Source organism: Mustelus asterias, chromosome 11 (assembly GCF_964213995.1).
Source record: "Mustelus asterias chromosome 11, sMusAst1.hap1.1, whole genome shotgun sequence".
NCBI lineage: Eukaryota > Metazoa > Chordata > Chondrichthyes > Carcharhiniformes > Triakidae > Mustelus > Mustelus asterias.
The window spans coordinates 97,880,117-97,900,989 of record NC_135811.1 but is presented as its reverse complement, the minus strand read 5'-3'; the positions used below and the strand labels follow the sequence as shown (position 1 = coordinate 97,900,989).

At 45.5% G+C, this 20,873-nt stretch overlaps 1 protein-coding gene across 1 annotated transcript in view; it reads right to left on the bottom strand.

Annotated features, from left to right (window-relative positions):
* Positions 1–20,873, bottom strand: part of znf385c (zinc finger protein 385C) — a 105,818-nt gene that overhangs the window by 30,891 nt on the left and 54,054 nt on the right. Inside the window, exon 3 of the mRNA XM_078222958.1 lies at positions 10,173–10,332. Coding sequence (XP_078079084.1) covers positions 10,173–10,332 — 160 coding nt within the window. The remainder of the gene's footprint in view (positions 1–10,172; positions 10,333–20,873) is intronic.

The window sequence follows — 20,873 nt, the reverse complement described above, 5'->3', positions numbered from 1 at the left end:
GGCTACTTGCAAACTTTCCCTTCTAAGATACTGCATATGCACAGCAAAGCAAGAAAACTTAAAGTACCGTGCACTGAAACAGACTGGCTGTCCACAATGAATAACGTTTGGAAGGGAGATTACCATCTACAATTTAATTTGATTTGATTTATGATTGTCACATGTATCGGGATACAGTGGAAAATATTGTTTCTTGTGCGCTATACAGATAAAACATACCATTCATAGAGTACATAGGAGAAAAGGAAAGGAGAGGGTGCAGAATGTAATGTTGCAGTTACAGATAGGGTGAATAAAAGGATCAGCTTAATATATGTCAGATCTATTCAAAAGTCTGATGGCAGCAGGGAAGAAGCTGTTCTTGAGCCGGTTTGTATGTGGGATGTGGAAGTGAGAATGACTGGGGTACTTGGGGTCCTTGATTATGTTGGCTGCTTTCCCGAGGCAGTCAATGGATGGGAGGCAGGTTTGCGTGATGGACTGGGCTATGTTCACAACCTTTTGTAGTTTCTTGAACGCTCATATTAGAAGTCTGATGGCACATCAGACTAGGGACAGCACGGTGGTACTTTGGTTAGCACTGCTGCCTCACAGCACCGGGGACCCGGGTTCAATTCCGGTATATAGATAACACGTGGGTACATGGCGGGAAAATTTAGCATGGCTAATGCACCTAATCAGCACGTTTCAGTGTACCCGAACAGGTGCCAGAGTATGGCAACTTGGGGATTTTCACAGTAACTTAATTGCAGTGTTAATGTAAGCCTACTTGTGACACTAATAAATAAACTTTAAAAACTTAAAAAATTTAAAAAATCCAGACTATTTACATTCTCTTCACTCAATAATCCTGTTCTCCAATTCTTCCCAAAAAGAGCAAAAGTCTGATTGGTTACAATATCCTGTGTTCAATAAGCCATTCTACCAGGAAGACTTCAAAGACTTCCTACACCGAGACACGCAAGAAGGACATGCTTATGCCCGTTTCCATGCCTCATATTCCCTGGAACTATATGGCTTGAGAGGCACCACTCTGCCTCAAGAATGGCTGGCTAAAAACCTCTCCCATTCTTGTCGCCCTTCTTAAAAATTTTATCTTTACACACACACACACACCTTTTTTTTCATTGGAGAACAGTGGGGGGAAGTAATAGAAGGATTCCCGAGCTGATTATCAGTCCACTGAACTGTGTTAAGTGCTCCTTCCATAGTCAACAAGTGCTGGTGTTGGACTTGAACCCAGAGCTTCCAGTCCAGAGATAGGGACATTACCCACTGTGCCACGAGGCCTCCTCTTGCTGCTGTCTGTGCAAAGTCTGCACGTTTTTCCTGTGTCTGCGTGGATTTCCTCCGGGTGCACCATTTTCCTCCCACACTCCAAAGATGTGCGGGTTAGGTGGATTGGCCATGCTCAATTGCCCCTCAGTGTCCAAAGATGTACGTGCGGGTTAGGTGGATTGGCCATGCGTAATTGCCCCTTAGTGTCAAAGGGGATTAGCAGGGTAAATATGTGGGGTTACGGGGAATAGGGCTTGGGTGGGATTGTTGTCAGCACAGGTTCAATGGGCTGAATGGCCTCCTTCTGCACTGTGGGGATTCTATGATTCCATGATATAAGTTCACTATTTAGCCGCAATAATACTTAAGAGACTCAACATGAGCCAGAACAGAACAGTTTGCTTGATCAGTGCCCCTGCGATTGCAATCAATGTTTGGACCATCAACATCTGCCCTATATATGATCTACAGGATCCACTACAGCACGTTACCTAGAATACTTCAATAGCTATTCCCTCCCAATTGCAACTTCGAGGATCAAAAGAAACAAGAGCAATTGTGGGAACACCACGTCTCCAAATTCCCCTCAAGTCATATAGGCCTCGATGTGCTCAGGTGGCCCCACTTCTAGGTTGTCACTGGTTCTATATCCTAAGGTTGCCTCTAACCCTGCACAATCCGCCATCAGCTGTCCCGTGTCGATTCAATATCAGCAAAGCCATTCATGTTATCACTCATACAGCTTTCATCATGTAATGTTTACCATCCCATGACACTGCCCTGCTGCCTGATAGAATTGAGAAGCATAACAACCAGTGAAGTATAGCAGAGACTCCTTTTAAAAATCTGCCGCAGGGCAAGGCATGCTTGATCAATACCTGATGTTACTCTATGTACACACATTTGTTTAAATACATCATTGACAGAGTGGTTTGACTCAAACTATTTCCTTGTACTCAGGATTTCCTTATATTTTCACAGTTCATCATTTTGTCACTCTATTCCAAGCTTATCCAGATACATTACACTATTCCTCCCAACACCTTTCTACTTATTGTCTGTTTAAAACACAAATAAGAGGCAAGCAGGAGGAAATGCTGCATTGCTGTTTGACAGGCCAAGCCTTTAAAAAATGTCCTTTTATGAAAGTACGTTGCTTCTTTGAGAGACTTGCGCAATATTTTTGTATCAACTTCCTCCCAAACATAATCATGAATGCAAATCATTGGCTAATAAGTTTTACCATCTCTCGACTTATGAAGCTACCTTTCTTAAAACATTTAAAAAAACACCACAGGGTACGGAATTTTCCCGCCCCGTCTGCCACGGGACTTGTAGCCGGCGGGACACGGACTATACAAAGGTCTGTTGACCTCGGGGCGGGGGGATTTTCCGGCTTTTGGGTGAGTGCAACCGGAAAATCCCGCCCAGTAAGTCTATCTTTAGTTTTGCATTCTAAGTGTCGCTGAAATTCAATTTGGGGTTTAATGTTAAATGGGTGGTATTATATTTTGATTTGATTTATTATTGTCACATGTATTAGTATACAGTGTAAATTATTGTTTCTTGCGCGCTCTACAGGCAAAGCATACCGTTCACAGAGAAGGAGAGAGTGCAGAATGTAGTGTTACAGTCATAGCTAGGGTGTAGAGAAAGATCAACTTAGTGTGAGGTCCATTCAAAAGTCTGATGGCAGCAGGGAAGAAGCTGTTCTTGAGTCGATTAGTACGTGACCTCAGGCTTTTGTATCTTTTTCCCGACGGAAGAAGGTGAAAGAGAGAATGTCCGAGGTGCGTGGGGTCCTTAATTATGTTGGCTGCTTTTCCGAGGCAGTGGGAAGTGTAGATAGAGCCAATGGATGGGAGACTGATTTGCATGATGGACTGGACTACATTCACGACCCTTTGTAGTTCCTTGCAGTCTTGGGCAGAGCAGGAGCCATACCAAGCTGTGATACAACCGGAAAGAAATGCTTTCTATGGTGCATTTGTAAAAGCTGGTGAGAGTTGTAGCTGACATAATAAATTATTTTAGTTTGTCAGTTCTACGTCTTGCCCAATATTGCATTCCAAAGATGTGAATAGAAGGAATATCAGACAGATCACAAGTGTCATGCTGCCTTTTTCTGTGACCTTGTCCATGTCCAATTTCATCCCCAATTCTCTTCTATTATTGTCTCCAATAATGAAGGCAGCTCCTAACGGTGTTCAAATTAGTTTCTGATCATCTCAGTGGGATGAATGTTATGTTTGGAAATTGGATGCTCTGCTCCCTCCCCACACTTACGTGAAACCCAGCGCGTATGTACAGTGTGGTCACCAACCTAATATCATCACGCTGGAAAAACTCTGGAGAGAGAAGACAGCCAATGTTTTGAGTCAGGATGACCCTTCTATTGACAAAGAAAATAGGATATGATTCATACTATGAAGGTGGGGTGGAGGGGAGTTTGTTTCAGATCCCAGCATCCGCAATCTTTTGCCTTTATCATCATCCTGGCCTCTGGTAATACAGAAGTTGGTGGATGCCAAGATTGGCAGCTTGCCCGCCATTTTTAAGAAACTAATTAAGCTTGTGAATAACCCAACTGCCCTCAATTTTATGTTGTATTTTTTCAGGCGTCGGATTTTAAAAAGTTTGGAAGTCTTTCATGCCAGCTAAAACAAGGTCGCACAAGGGCAGCAGACAAGGCCTGCCATCAGGACCATGGTTGAGCGGACATTCTGCTGGGGAGGGTGGCAATGTCTGTGGAACTTTAATGGCAGTTTCTGAATGATCTTTCTCTGCACCTTCAAAATGATGAACAGCTGATTCTGGGAATAGGGGCCTTTTCAACGCTAGCCGTGAATGCGGCATTAACCCTCTGCCACATGATGGACTAGCCTGCGGTGCCAAGTCTCAGAGCCCTCACACCAAGGTGTTATTCATGGCACAATGCCAATGTAGCTGTGAAGAACATTCAACACTGGATTATTTCTCAAATTAACTCAAGTCCCCAAGAGCTTGCCATAGTGTGGCCTTTAAAAACAGGCACGAGTAAGTTGTCCTGTTCAGAACGGCAAACTTGGGAGGGAGCAAGGAGAAGGATTTGTATGGGAAGCAAGCTTTTGGGGCGGCACAGTGGTTAGCCCTGCTGCCTCTCAGCGTCAGGGACCCGGGTTCAATTCTGGCCTTGGGTCACAGTCTGTGTGGAGTTTGCATGATATCCCCGTGTCTGCGTGGGTTTCCTCCGGGTGCTCTGGTTTCCTCCCACAGTCCAAAAGACGTGCTGGTTAGGTGAATTGGCCATGCTAAATTCTCCCTCAGTGTACCCGAACAGGCGCCAGAGTGTAGCGACTAGGGGATAGTCACAGTAACGTCATTGCAGTGTTAATGTAAGCCTACTTGTGACTAATAACTAAACTTTAAAAGAAAACTTCTATGCAGCTAGAATTGGTGATAATTGGCTACAACTTACTTGATTTAGTGTGTATGATGGGCGGGTGGGTAGCAGTGGACTGCACACTTTTGGGTTGACCCCCCTGTCCCTCGACCCCAACATCAATCTCAACATCGTGCCAGGGTGGCACAGTAGTTAGCACTGCTGCCTCACAGGTTCGATTCCCAGCTTGGGTCACTGTCTGTGTGGAGTTTGCACATTCTTCCCATGTCTGCGTGGGTTTCCTCCGGGTGCTTCGGTTTCCTCCCATGGTCCAGAGATGTGAGAGTTAGGTGGACTGACCATGCTAAATTGACCCTTAGTGTCAAGGGGATTAGCAGGGTAAATATATAGGGTTACAGTGATAGGGCCTGGGTGGGATCGTTGTTGGTGCAGGCTTGATGGGCTGAATGGCCTCCTTCTGCATTGCAGGGATTCTATGATTCTATGATCTCCAGCTGCCATTGTGAGAAATGACTCCATAAATGATCTTGCACATAAAACGATGGTCTTTGACGTAGGCACCTCTGATGTGACATCAAACACAATGGGTGAGATTTTCTGTTAATCACAGAGTGCTGGCTGAGGCAAGAAGAGCAGTGTGCAGCTCGCCAGCTACACAGCCGGTTTTTCGCACCACATTGTGATGCACTCTGTGCTAAAGCAAAAAATTGAGGCGTGGCCCATGCCACCAGGCTGGCAGGATGGGTCTGGAAAAAGCTGGCAACGTCACGAATCGCAACCCCCCTCCCCCTCATCACCATGGCCCCCAGGGACATTGAGGGACTACACATACCTGCGTGCCCCCGGTGGGTTCCCTCCACCTTGTTCCCATTTTTAAAGAACAGTTAGAAACCTTGCCCTTGGGGGAAGGATATGGCCTGAAAACCCTTTAATGTCATTATAATTTATTTAGATGAGGTTCCTGACCTTTCTGGGAGGGAACCACATTTCGTTACCAGTCGGGGAGTTGGGGAGGGGTGGGGCTGCGTGAAAAATCTGAAAACAAGATCCTGCCGGTGAGATTCTTGTTTCTGGACTCTCGTGGGATTTTGCGCCCATGTTGTTATTTGCGCGTGTGAAAATCCCGGCCAATATCTGGATGGCAAACAATAAAAATCTGAGGTGATAAGAATCTTTAAACCTTTCTGTGCTTTCTATGGAGAGCTTCCACAGGACCTCTTAGTGTCTGTGGTCTGCGCAGGTGGACTGTACCAACTGTTTATGTTCCATTTACCCAATTACCTAACCATGGTTTCTTTTTCCTGTTTCTTGAATTAATATTGACTTTTCATAGAATCATAGAATCCCTACACTGCAGAAGGGGCCATTAGACATATTGAGTCTGCACCGACTCTCTGAAAGAGCATTATTGTCAGTGCAGACTCGATGGGCCGAATGGCCTCCTTCTGCACTGTAGGGATTCTATGAAACTCGAGGAGAAAAATGATAGTATTTTAAACGCTCTTGCCATTTAAAACAAAATCATTGAGATACTTGTTTATTAGTTAAATATTTAAAAAAACAAAGATTTGACAGTCAAGCATCATCCAATTGAGCCATAAAGAACGTGTTCATTTTCTGATTGGCTCGGGATGTTTTATGGTCCCTCGGGGGCAAGGTGGCAGGTGTGGGATAGGCATGGGGTGAAAGCAGTGGCACCACACCATGCCTACCCACCTCTGCCCAATTTTACCAGAGGTGGGGGAGGATGGAGTGGCTCAGCCAATCATAGTAACATCAAGGCCTCTTCCCTCCAGCTGCTGGGATTTTATCCACGACAGGGTGGGCCGGTGTCAAGTGTCCAGCCCATAGGGGAAGCCTGGCAGACTGTGGCTGGGTTAGGGAGGGTGTCTCCTTTTCGGGTCCCCTTTGCCCATCAGAGGGCCCCCTCCCACCAAGGTAATTCTCCCCTCGTTCCCTGAAGATCCCAACCCCCCTGCCCCCACCATTCTCTGCAGGGCCCACCAGCCTGGCCTACACCGCAAAGTTTGTAGCAGTTCAAGGTGGTGACTCACCAACACCTTCTCAAGGGCAATTGAGAATGGGCAAAAGAATGCTGGCCTTGCTAGCATGCTCACGTCCCATGGACGAATGAAAAATAGACTTTAATCAATTCAATAAACTGACTTTCTAAAACTATTTAAGAGATTGGATCCTAAACGAATCTCACCAGTTTATATAATCACAACTGTAAATTCATAATTAGCAAGAAGTTAATACCTGCAGAGCTGTTAACAGACTCATCTCATGGGCCAAATGGAACTGTCCAGGTTCATTTCAGAAAGGGATCTTTGAGGGGACAAAGGACATAGTTTGCACCATGATAGACTTATCCGTCTCGTGGAGTTATAAAGCCTGCCTAGATAATGGCTTCTTGGCACAGAAACCTCAATGTGGATGGTGGCTCTTTCGAAAGCTAATTGGCTGGAACGTTGTCAATCCCGAAACCAAAAGCCAATTCCAAAGAACACAACATTCCTTTTGACCTCATTGCAGTGAAAGAATGTCACATGACTCGAGTGACCATTTTGAAATCTCTATATCGCTTTGAGAACTGAGACACCTTCAGGATGCTGCTTTAACACCAACTGGAAAGTGGTCCAGCAAACCCTGGCTGAGCAAACAGCCGGTAACCATCCCTCAATTCCTTCAAGCCTGTCTGATTTTTAAAAAAGTCATTGATCATTGTCTGCCAAGCAGTCTAAGGACAGAAACTCCATCAGGTTGTATCATCGTTCATTTCAAGGACTCCTGTTTCCTTGTCTCCGACAGAAATTCATCTGGACTGAATTCCGCTACAAAGGAAACATTCTCTGGACTTTGACTCCCCTGACTTTGGAATCACATGAACTATTCATTTTAATTTCTGTTGTTCATAGTATCTCGACAGTGCAGAAGGAGGCCAATTGGCCCATCGAGTCTGCATCGACCACAATCCCACCCTGGTCCTATCCCCGTAACCACATGTATTTATCCTGCTAATCCCCCTGACAGTCAGCGACAATTTACCATGGCCAATCAACCTACCCGCACATCTTTGGAGTTCTTTTACTGTTGTTGTCCATAGTTGTAAATCTTCCCCTATCTATCCTCTGTATGTATGTGCGTGTGTAAGCGTGTGCATGAGTGCGTGTCCGAGTGTGTGTGCGTGTGCGCATGTGAGTGCATGTGTGCGTGCATGTGCACGCGTGTGTGTGCATATGTACGCATGTATGTGCCACGAGTGTGTGTATGTCATGAGTGTGTGTGTGTGTGTGTGTGAACACCACACCCACCCCTCCTTCCCCAGGTTTGAATGTGACTAACGTAACCTTTGGCGTTAATCACATCGTGAGTTTGCCGTGGTTGGTTAAATTGGAACACACAACTGGGGGTTTTGAGTAACACGCCTCAAACTACTTAAAAAGCACAAAACACGTCTGCTAATTGACAGACAGAGGAGAGGGTAAAGAAGTTCACTTTCTCTCTCTCCTGTCCATAACTGTCTCAAAGGAATCACTCATAGAGTCCCAACAGAAGGAGGCCATTCAGCCCATTGAGTCTGCACTGACAACAATCCCACCCAGGCACTATCCCCGTAATGCCCACATATTTACCCTGCTAATCCCTCTGACCACAAGGGGCAATTTAGCGTGGCCAATCCACCTAACCTGCACATCTTTGGACTGTGGGAGGAAACCGGAGCACCCGGTGGAAGCCCACACAGACACGGGGAGAACATGCAAACTCCACACAGTCAGCCGAGGCCGGAATTGAACCCGGGTCCCTGGTGCCGTGAGCAGCAGTGCTAACCGCTCTGCCACCCTGCCGCCCACTCTCTGCCTTTGCCATTTATCTCTCTGCTCTATCTGCCACCTACATGGAGGTGAGTAGCTGGGTGAGTGGGCTACTCCTGCTCCTATACCTTGCGTTCTTGTGCAAAATTAAAAACATCAATACAAAAAATTGTGCAAAACAATGTAGAGCACAATCTCTGAACTCAACTTCATGGGAGTCCGCGCTTCAGACTAAGGGATTGGGCTTGGAGCGGGGTGAGGGTGGTGGGGCCACTGTAGGTGTACCAACACCAGAGCGACTGCAACAGTTCAAGAAAGCAGCTCACTGCTCCCTTCTCAAGGGCAATTAAGGAAGCTGCAGAAAGGGCTGACCTTGCCAGCAATGGGATTGGGATTTAATAGGGACTGGTGAAGTAAATGTAGACCAAATGTTTCCTCTTATGGGGCAATCTCGAACAAGAGGTGATAGGTATGGGTTGAAATTTAAAACTGAGATGAGGAGGAAGTACTTCTCATAGAGGGTGGTGAATTTGTGGAACTCGCTGCCCCATAGCACGGTGGAGTCTGAATCGTTGAATGGTATCAAGAAGGAGATAGATATGTTTCTGATAAAAAAAAGTGATAAGGGGATATAGGGAACAGGTGGGGAGGTGGATTTGAGACCAGGGTGAGATCAGTCATGATCTGATTGAGCAGGCTCGAAGGGCTGAATTTGTCTACATCTGCTCCTAATTCTTATGTTCCTAATGCTCACATCCCAGGGATGAATTTTTAAAAATGTATTACTTGGTGTTTTACCAAGTGCAAATATCAAATCATTGCCAATTCAAAACGGAACCTCCTGCAAAACTTCTGTTTGGAGGCAATGGTTTGATACCTGCATCTAAGCGGAGAGCTGAACATTTGGAAATAAACTACTTACAGCTCTCTGATCCTCAATAGTTTCCTTGCCCTGGGCTCTGCTGAATATTCTATCAGGGGAGTGAGAATCTGGATACCAGTAATTGGAACGTGAACATTTGAAGATGCGCTGCTTCAGATTCAATTCTGCTGCAATTCACTGAATAAAACGCAAAGGATGGAATTTCCGGCCAGCGGGATTTTCCGCTCCCGCCCCAGTGAATGGACTTTTGATTGGCTCGCCGCTTTCTCCAGCCCCATCCCCTCCCGTGACGGGGCCGTAAAATTCAGCCCACAAAGTCACAGCTGCAATCTTTCTCTGCGATGCCTGTTGTGCATTCTCAATTTGGCACAGTGGCTTAGCACTGCTGCCTCACGGCGCCAGGGACCCGGGTTCGATTCCCGGCTCGGGTCACTGTCTGTGCGGAGTCTGCATGTTCTCCCCGCGTCTTCGTGCGTTTCCTCCGGGTGCTCCGGTTCCCTCCCACAGTCCGAAAGACAGTACTGGTTAGGGTGCATTGGCCGTGCTAAATTCTCCCTCAGTGATACCCGAATAGGCGCCGGAGACTAGGGGATTTTCACAGTGACTTCATTGCAGTGTTAATGTAAGCCTACTTGTGACACGAATAAATAAACTTGAAACAAATGTATTTTCAACAGATCATTTTGCTAGTTCCGAAATGAAATGGTTAATTAATTCCATTAAACCATTTGTTACATTTCAATTATTAGGCAAAAGATTTAAAAGTATCAGAAGCACGAAGTTGGCCATTGCTAAGAGGAATTGGGCAGTTAACCTGTTTTCTCTGGATCACTCATGGTATCATCAGTGTTGTGAATGGATTGCGCCGTATCATCTTCCTTGGATGCTGCAGTTTTCTGCTTATTTTTCAGAGCCTCCAGTGCCTTGAGCTTTCGGGCGTGTTTGTGACCTTTATAGTGGGCCTCAGCCTGGTTCTACAGAGGGAAAAAGGAACCATTCAATTACGATGAAAATAACTTGATCAGAATTCTTTCGTTGGTCATTTAGTCTTTGTTCAAAGATGAGTACAAATAGCGGCATCGCTCACAAACCGTTCAAGTTGCTATTTTAAAGTATTAGCACCAATATTGAAAGGGGAAACAAAGTCACATAAAAGTCAACAAGCCTTTTCAAAGCTCATCCGCTCACATCCCACCTGCAGTAAAAGGATCTGGCACATACAAGGTTAACGTGGGACTGAGTACAGTAACGCCCATATACTGATGTAAGAGAACACATGACCCACACCTAGGGGTCAGTCGAGTGTTGGACAGAGCCGTGCGCACAAGCCAGCATGGAGACAGCTCCCAGCTTGAACCCTTTTACTGCATACATGCACGGAACTCATGTCGTTAATAAATATATATGGTTAATCTACAAAAACTTCATTAATACCCACTGAACGGTATCCAACATCCTACAATATGGTGGTAACTCGTGGAAAAATCCAAAACCTCAAAGAAACTGGAGCAGAAATTCAAAATCTGGAAAATAGTGGGAGCAGCATTCTGACCTGACTGAAAGCTGAAATGAAGACACAGAGAGAGAGAGAGATTGCCCGAGAGAAGCTCCGTTGCAGAATTGGAAACAGAGGGCAGAGGGAGAAAACTCCACTGTGCGGCTGAGGACTCCAGAGATCAGGTGGAGGTCCATGTTGAATACTCACGGATTGCAGAGTCCACAGATCTTAGAAGGGGTGGACTTAACATAGAAGCATAGAAAATAGGAGCTAGGGTAGGCTATTCAGCCCTTGAGCCTGCTCCACCATTCAGTATGATCATGGTTGATCATCCAGCTCAATAGCCTGATCCTGCCTTTCCCCCATATCCTTTGAGCCCCTCCTACCGAAAGAGCTATATCTAACTCCTTGAAAACACACAATGTTTTGGCCTCAACTGTTTTCTGTGGTTGCAAATTCCACAGGCTCACCACTCTCTGGGTGAAGAAATTTCTCCTCATCTCAGTCCTAAAAGGTTTACCTTGTACCTTTACACTTACCCCTGGTTCTGGACTCCTCCGCCATCGGGAACAGCCTTCCTACATCTACCCTGTCCAATCCTGTTTGAATTTTATAGGTTTCTATGAGATCCCCCCCCTCATTCTTCTAAACTCCAGCGAATACAATCCTAACTGACAAATCTCCCCTCATATGTCAGTCCTCCATCCCATCCATCGGTTAATGGTCATCTCACAAATCTTAAATTGGACACCGGAGCCAGTGTTATGGTCCTCTTGGACAAAGAATCATGGCTGAGAGACCTCTGGTTCAAAAAAACAGATACACCACTCTGTGGGCCTGGAGGAATGCGACTTCCTGCTGTAGGCATGATTCTGGAACCACTAGGGGATATTGGCAAACAAATCTTCAAGCTGATATACGTCAATCATAACATACATTGGGGAGACAATGGCCTTGTGGTATTATCGCTAGAATATGAATCCAGAAACTCAGCTAATGTTCTGGGGACCTGGATTTGAATCCCGCCCCCAACAGGCCCTGCCCATTAGGCCCCACCCCCTTGTCATTGCCCGATGCCCCCTGGGCAGTGCCAAGATGCCCCCTGGGCATTGGCACTTTGCCCCTTGAGCAGTGCTAGGGGGCAATGCCTGGGGCAACCCTCCACTGGCCCCCAAATTAACAAATTAACATAGCCAATGCACCTAACCTGCACATCTTTGGGCTGTGGGAGGAAACCGGGGCACCCGGTGGAAACCCACGCAGACACGGGGAGAATGTGCGAACTCCACACAGACAGAGACGCAAGCTGGAAATCGAACTCGGGTCCCTGGCGCTGTGAAGCAGCAGTGCTAACCACTGTTTACTGATGTTATTGGAATAACAATGAAAGCAGACTTACAATAAATATTTTTCTCCATGTGGTAATGAATTCCTTTGAAACTCAACATTTTCTGAGTTCATTTGGGCTCAATCTTATTTAATAGATAAATAATTAAGTCAATTTAATTCAATTCAATTTCATTTTATTGTACATGAGGAAATTAATTGCGGGTATATTGCTTGTTCATTCAAAATTACATTTAAGTGAATAATAACAATAAAAAAGGAAGAAAAAGTACCCTATCATAGAGGTATAACTTTAATTAAAGTGTATTAAAACTATTCCAATGCATTAAAATAACCAGACAGTGGATCCCACCCCGAGTTCTTATCCTCATCCGCACATTAAACACTTGTGAAAAGCTCTTGCAGAGAAGGAGTGAGTTCCAGAACCAATTTATTCTGTATCTGAGAGATTGTTGCCTTTTCCCTGAACAGATCAACTATTAATACTAAGGCACGGGGTGATTCTCATTGTTTATGACGATCTTTACTTTGATCAAAATTCGTGAAGGAAGATCCACACGGTAGCACAATGGTTAGCACTGCTGCCTCACTGCGCCAGGGGCCCAGGTTTGATTCCGGCCTTGGTCACTGTCTGTGTGGAGTCTGCACGTTCTCCCCGTGTCCACGTGGGTTTCCCCTGGGTGCTCTGGTTTCCTCCCACAGTCCTAAGATGTACGGGTTAGGTTGATTGGCCATGCTAAATTGCCCCTAGTGTCAGGGGGATTAGCAGGGTAAATGGGCGGGGTTACGGGAAGAGGGCCTGGGTGGGATTGTGGTCGGTACAGCCTCGATGGGGCCGAATGGCCTCCTTCTGTACTGTGGGGATTCTATAAAACACCCTTCCTGGCTGGTTCAATTATCTCTGTATTGATAAAGAGTCTGCTACTAAGGCCACTCTTCTGGGAGAGACATCCAAAAAGGATAACATTCTCAATTGCAGTCATCCAGAAGAGTTTCATGTTCCAGGAGCTCCTCAGAAAGATTTTAATTACCTGCAGTTGTATGATCATGTACATCCCTTGGCCACCACATTTGTACACAGCTCATTCCAATTCTACATATCATCCACTTTGACATAGAACATAGAAAAGCTACAGCACAAACAGGCCCTTCGGCCCACAAGTTGCGCCGAACAATTTCCTTACCTTCTAGGCTCAACTATAACCCTCTATCTTAGTCACCTCCATGAACCTATCCAAAAGTCTCTTAAAAGACTCAATCGAATCTGCTTCCACCACCACTACCGGCAGCCGATTCCACGCGCCCAACATCCTCTGAGTGAAAAACTTACCCCTAACATCTCCTCTATACCTACTTCCCAAGCACCCTAAACCTGTGACCTCTTGTCATAGAAATCATAGAAACCCTACAGTACAGAAAGAGGCTATTCGGCCCATCGAGTCTGCACCGACCACAATCCCACCCAGGCCTTACTCCCATATCCCTACATATTTTACCCGCTAATCCCTCTAATCTACACATCCCAGGACACTAAGGGGCAATTTTAGCACGGCCAATCAACCTAACCCGCACATCTTTGGACTGTGGGAGGAAACCGGAGCACCTGGAGGAAACCCACGCAGACACGAGGAGAACGTGCAAACTCCACACAGACAGTGACCCAAGCCAGGAATCGAACCCAGGTCCCTGGAGCTGTGAAGTAGCAGTGCTAACCACTGTGCTACCGTGTGACAACCATTTCAGCCCTGGGTAAAAGCCTCTGAGAATCCACTCTATCAATACCTCTCAACATCTTATACACCTCTATCAGGTCACCTCTCATCCTTTGCCTCTCCAAGGGGAATAGACCTAGCTCTCTCAACCTATCCTCATAAGGCATACCACTTAATCCCGGCAACATCCTCGTAAGTCTCCTCTGCACCCGTTCTGTGGCTTCCACATCCTTTCTGTAATGAGGCGACCAGAACTGGGCACAGTACTCCAGGTGGGGACTGAACAGGGTCCTATACAACTGCAGCATTATCTCCCGATTTCTAAACTCAATTCCTCTATTGATGAAGGCCAGTATTCCATATGCCTTCTTAACCACAGCCTCTATCTGGGACTCCAAGGTTCCTCTGTTCTTCCACACTGCCAAGCATCTTACCCTTAATATTATATTCTTCCATCCTATTCGACCTGCCAAATTGAACCACCACACACTTATCTGGGTTGAAGTCCATCTGCCACTTCTCCGCCCAGTCTTGCATCTTATCTATGTCTCGTTGCAACTGCTGACATCCCTCTACACTATCCACAACCCCACCAACCTTAGATACTTAGATACTTGTGGCTAGTAATTATTTCAAAGTCCACATCATGGGGCGAATTTTCCCGTTCCGCCCGCCACGTGAATCAGAGTGGATGAGGGACGGACCATGGAAAGGTCCTCGAGCGGGATTTTCTGGTTTCGGGGTGAGTGCAGGCACGGCCCCATAAATCTTCACAGGAACAAAGGTTGGGATTCTCCGATGTCGTACACTCTGCCACCGTCGCCAGCAAGAACAGAGAATTTGGCGCACAGCCAAATCCCCACTCACTGCAACAGGATCGGAGAATCCCAGCCATGGGAGTGGTTGGAGAATTCCGACCAGTACCATTAATTGGCTTTTTCATAATGTCGATAACTGATTCTCTTCGTTCAGTTTAAGAGAATTGTTATTGCACCATTTTGCAAATCTCGCCACTGAATCATTTGTGCATCGAAGTTTGAAGTCCTCCCAACCTGTGCCTTGTGAATCAGGAACAAAATGGTGCCTTTTATAATTAAAAATAACCCACTTGACTGATAGTTTACATCATCATTGTTTATGAGACCCACAAGCACTGTATCATCAGCATATCACTGTGCTCTGATTGTGTAGAGGATAAAAAGTTGAAAGTACACAGCCCTGAGGAGATCCAGTACTTGTTGATGTAGGCTCAGCAGTAGATCCCTGTTGGGATCTGCAGTAGATTAGTCAGTTTAGGCTCAGCAGTAGATCCCTATTGGGATCTGTAGTAAAACCCTATTGGGATCCGCAGTAGATTAGGCTGTTAAGGCTCCACAATAGATCCATCTTGGAATCTACAGTAGATCCATGTTGGGATCCACAGTAGATCCATGTTGGGACCCACCGTAGATCCATGCTGGAATCCACAGTAGATCCATGTCGGGATCCACGGTAGATCCATGTTGGGATTCATAGTACATCCCTGTTGGTATCTGCAGTAGATTAGGCTGTTTAGGCTCTGTAGTAGATCCACATTGGGATCTGCAGTAGATCCATGTTGGGATCTGCAGTAGAACCCTGTTGGGATCCACAGTAGACCCCTGTTGGGTTCCGTAGTAGATCACTGTTGGGTCCTATTGCGAAGGGAATCCAAAGTAGGAGAGTGGGATTGACATCAAGTGTGTGATTTTCCGGTCACACTAGCCCCAAGGCTGGAAAATCTCACCCGAGGTCAACGGACCTTTGCGTGTCCGTGTCCCACCCAAGAAAATTCTGCCCCAAGAGTGTTCAGTTCCTCAATAAGCTTGAACGGTTGCTTCATATTAAAAGCTGAAGAGAAAGCCACAAAGGAAGCACAAGCTCAGTTGCCTGATCTATCCATGTGTTGTTGAACCAAGCTCAGAACCAAGTGGCTATCTTTCTTAAAGGTACTTTTATCAGAGAGGAATTCATTTTCTTTTTAGAAGTAGATAATTGAAAATTATTATTAATCTATTCCCACATCAGCCCTGGTCGAATGGCGGAGCAGACTTGATGGACCGAATTGCCTAATTCTGCTCCTATATCTTATAGTCTTACATTTCAAGTTGAGACAAAGGACAAATATATTGTGATAGATCAGTGCAGGAAGCTAAGTGCAAGCCTAGAGTTCTCAGGTCTTGTTGAGGGATATCTATTTCACTGGTACCTCTGCAGAATACAATTTAACTCCTTTGTTCTTTGCACTCCATAAATAAGCAGTTCCTATTTGTTGACATGCAATATCTCGCTCAAACCCTGGAGCTCCAAGATGAAATACAGTGCCGAGCTATCAGCCGAGTCGCTTTGATCTGGACTCAAATTAGACGGATACCCTCAGGATACACAGCACATCCTCAAAAGATCCTTTCAGAAACTCCAGCACCTTCTTGCAAAAAATGCACCCAGTGTGAGACATTCCACAAGGACAATGCCCTTTCTCCATTACTGCCCTTTTTACAATCGGCAACAAAGGGTTTAGATTCATTTGAACATCTTATTTGTTTCCTTTCCTTGCACTGCCTTGCAGAGCTCCACAGAACAATTTGGAGTTTAGAAAGAGGGCGAGTCCTCAAAATAAAGAGTTGCCAGTCCTCTGCAGCTGCTGGCTGGAAACTCAAGCCCCTTCGGGCAATGACTGACTTCATTTCCAGCCTCACTTCTCCAAACAACCTCTATTATTTGCTTCGTTAGGAGCTTTGGCGATTTTTTTTATCATGCTGTAACTTAGCAGCGATACGTCAAATCAGTCCAAACTTCGAGGCAAGTTCTCATGTTTTTCTCTGTGGCGAGATTGAGTGTGTTGAAATGGTAAGGGGCAAGCCACCTGTGTTTCCTTTCGACACTCATGAAGAAAAGGAGCATTAGCGCTGGATTCAGCTATAATTCAACATTTATAAAATACTCTTCGTGCAGACATTAAGTCGGGGAGGTGATGGCCGAGTGGTATTATTGTGAAAACTGCAGTTTTTCACAATAAATGTAAGACGATAAGATATAGGAGCAGAATTAGGTGATTATCCGAGCGGATATCTGCAGATAGGATTAAACAGGGTGGAATCTGCAGATTTCCACTCCATCTGACGAAGGAGCAGGGCTCCGAAAGCTAATGGTATTTGCTACCAAATAAACCTGTTGGACTTTAACCTGGTGTTGTTAAAACTCTTACTGTGTTTACCCCAGTCCAACGCCGGCATCTCCACATCAGAGAAAATGATAACAGTCATGAGATTTTCTGTACAGCCTTAAAGGTTTTATAGTGAGTGACTCGTCTCTAGATGACGAGATGTCCTTTAGGGAAGGAAATCTGCCGTCCCTACCCGGTCTGACCTACATCACAGCAATGTTTAAAGTTTATTTATTAGTGTCACAAGTAGGCTTACATTCACACTGCAATGAGGTTACAGTGAAAATCCCCTAGTCACCACACTCTGGCACCTGTTCAGGTACACTGAGGGAGAATTTAGAGCACGGCCAATACACCTAACCAGCACGTCTTTCAGACTGTGGGAGGAAACCGGAGCGCCCGGAGGAAACCCACGCAGACAAGGGGAGAATGTGCAGACTCCACACAGACAATGGCCCAAGCTGGGAATCGAACCCTGGTCCCTGGCACTGTGAGGCAGCAGTGCTAATCTCTGTGCCACCGTGCCGCCCCATATGGTTGACTCTCAACTGCCCTCCAAGGGGAACTAGGGATGGGCAATAAATGCTGGCCAGCCTGCGACGCCCATGTCCCACAAATGAATTAAAAAAATATTTTCTTTATTAGGTGATTGACAGACGGATAAAGGAGCTAAAACTGGTTAAAACTGGTTCCATTAGCAGACCGAAACTAACTGAATTGGCAGCTGACTTTTCACCCCACTGGTATTTATTTTCCATTGACTTGGAAATATTGTCAAAATTTTTAATTTCTAACCAAGTAAAAGGGACAGTGAGACGTGGGAACGAGTCTCCAACAACAAGTTAGAACTAAAAGCAGAAAATGCTGGATATACTCAGCAGTTGGGGATTTTAACTTTGTCAATATTAGCTGAACTCATCTTTGTGTGAAAGGATTAGACAGGGTGGAATTTTTAAAGCGTGTTCAGGAGAGCTTCTTGTGCCAGTACGTAGATAGTCCTACTAGGGATGGGGTAGTGCAAGACATAATCCTTGGGAATGAAGCCGGGCAAGTGGTTGAAGTGTCAATGGGGGAGCATTTTGGGAATAGTGACCATAACACTGTAAGTTTCAATGTCACTATGGAAAGGGATAAGGATAGTCCAGAAATCGGGTGTCTGAATTGGGAGAAGGCCGATTTCAATATCATTAGACAGGATCTGGCAAATGTAGACTGGAAGCAGCTTCTAACAGGTAAATCTACATTTGGAAAGTGGGAGTCTTTTAAAAGTGAAATAGTGAGAGTTCAAGGTTAACATGTTCCTCTAAGAGTGAAGGGCAAGGGCGGCAAGTCCAGGCAAACCTGGGTGTCAAGGGATATTGAGGGCTTGATAATGAAAAAAAAGGAAGCATGTGGTAGGTATAGAGCACTGAAAATAGGGGAGGCCCTTCTGGAGTATAAGGAGTATAGGAGGTGCTTAAAAAAGAAATTAGGAGTGCAAAGAGGGGCCACAAAATAGAATTGGCAGTTAAAATTAAGGTAAACCACAAGGTATTTTATAAATATGTTAAGAGCAAGAGAATGACCAGGGAAAGAGTGGGGCCCATTAGAGACCAAAGGGGCAATCTGTGCATGGAGCCAGAGGATGTGGGCGAGGTCTTAAATGAATATTTTTCACCTGTATTCACTAAGCAGAAAGACATTGTAGCTGGAGATTTCAGTTGGGACGGTGAAGTTCTAGAGCATGTTAAGATTAATAAGGAGGAGGTATTCGATGTTTTAGTGAGCACAAAGGTGCACAAATCCCCAGGGTCTGATGAGATATATTCCAGGCTGCTATGGGAAGCAAGGGAAGAAATTGCAGGAGCCCTGACGGAGATATTTAAATCTTTGCTGGCCACAGGTGAAGTGCCTGATGACTGGAGGATAGCTAATGAGGTACCTTTATTCAAGAAGGGCAACAAGGATATGCCAGGTAATTACAGGCCAGTTAGTGTAATGCCAGCGGTCGGGAAACTATTGGATAAAATTCTGAGGAACAGGATTAATCAAACAGGTTTATTTGGTAGCACGAGCTTTTGGAGTGCTGCCCCTTCATCAGGTGAGTGCCTGTCACCTGCCTCACGTGTTGAAGGGGCAGCGCTCCTAAAGCTCGTGCTACCAAATAAACCTGTTGGACTTTAACCTGGTGTTGTGAGACTTACTGTGCCCCCCCAGTCCAACGCTGGCAACTCCACATCAGGATTAATCAGTAAAGACAGGGATTGATCAGGGATAATCAGCATGTATTTGCTGGTGGGAGATTCTGCCTAACTAATTTAGTTGAGTTTTTTGAAAAGGTAAATAAATATATTGATGAGGGTAGCGCAGTAGATGTGGTTTACATGGACTTCAGTAAGGTCTTTGACAAGGTTCCATTTGGAAGGCTGGTCCAAAAGATTAGAGGCCATGGTATCCAAGGCAAATTGGATCCAAAATTAGCTTATTGGAGGCAAAGGGAGATCCTTGGTGATTGGAAGCCTGTGACCAGCGGTGTACCATAGGGATCGGTGCTGGGACCCTTGCTGTTTGTTCTATACATTAATGACTTGGATGTGAATATAGAAGGTGTGATTAGTAAGTTTGCAGATGACATGAAAATGGGTGGTGTTGATGACGGTGAGGAGGATAGTCTGAGGCTACAGACTGATATTGATCAGCTGGTAAGTTGGGCATAGCAATGGCAGATGGAATTTAATCCTGATAAGTGTGAGGTTTTTGGAGGTCTAATACAGTTGGATATACACAATGAATGGTAGGTCACTGGGGAGTATTAAGGAACAAAGAGACCTTGGTGTACAAGTCCATAGATCACTGAAGGTGGCAGCACAGGTAGATAGGGTGGTGAAGAAGGTATACGGAATGCTTGCCTTCATTAGCCAGGGCATAGAATATAGGGGCAGGGAGATCTTGGTACTTTATAAAACATTGGTTAGGTCACAGATGGAATTTTGTGTGCAGTTCTGATCGCCATACTATTGGAAGGATGTGATTGCACTGGAGAGGGTGCAGAGGAGACTCACCAGGCTGCTGCCTGGGATGGAAAGTTTCAGCTATGAGGAGAGATTGGATAGGTTGAGTTTGTTTTCCTTGAGGAGAGGAGGCTGAGGAAGGATCTGATAGAGATCTATAAAATTATGAGAGGCATAGATAGGGTAGATCATAAGAATCTTTTCCCCAGAGCAGAGGTGTCCAAGACCAGAGGGCAGAGGTTTAAGGTGAGGAGTAAGTAGTATGGAGGGATCTGAGGAATTATTTTTTCACCCAGAGGGTGGCGGAAATATGGAATGTGCTGCCCGAGAGGGTGGTGGAGGCAGGTACTCTTACAGCATTTAAGAAACATTTGGGTGAGCACTTAAAATCGCCAAGGCATAGTAGGTTATGGACCAAGTGCTGGTAAATGGGATTAATATAGGTTGGTATTTGATGGTTGACATAGACATGGTGGGCCAAAGGGCCTGTTTCTGTACGACTCTATGAGGCCTGCCAATATCTGTGGTGAGAGAAACGCAATTAACATTTCAAGTCCATATGACCCTTCTACAGAACTCGCATCCAAAGCGTTTTGCTTTTAAACAAATTTGAACTATATCTCAGTCAACCTCAGTGTGGACAGAAGATTGGGCAAGGTGCAAATTCAACTGATGATTCACTAGCAGCCTATTTGCACTGCTGGTGGATTCCAATATCAGTCACAAAGATTTTTGGACAGCCGATTTTTACTTGGGGCAATATCTGAAAGCAGAGGGGTGGGGG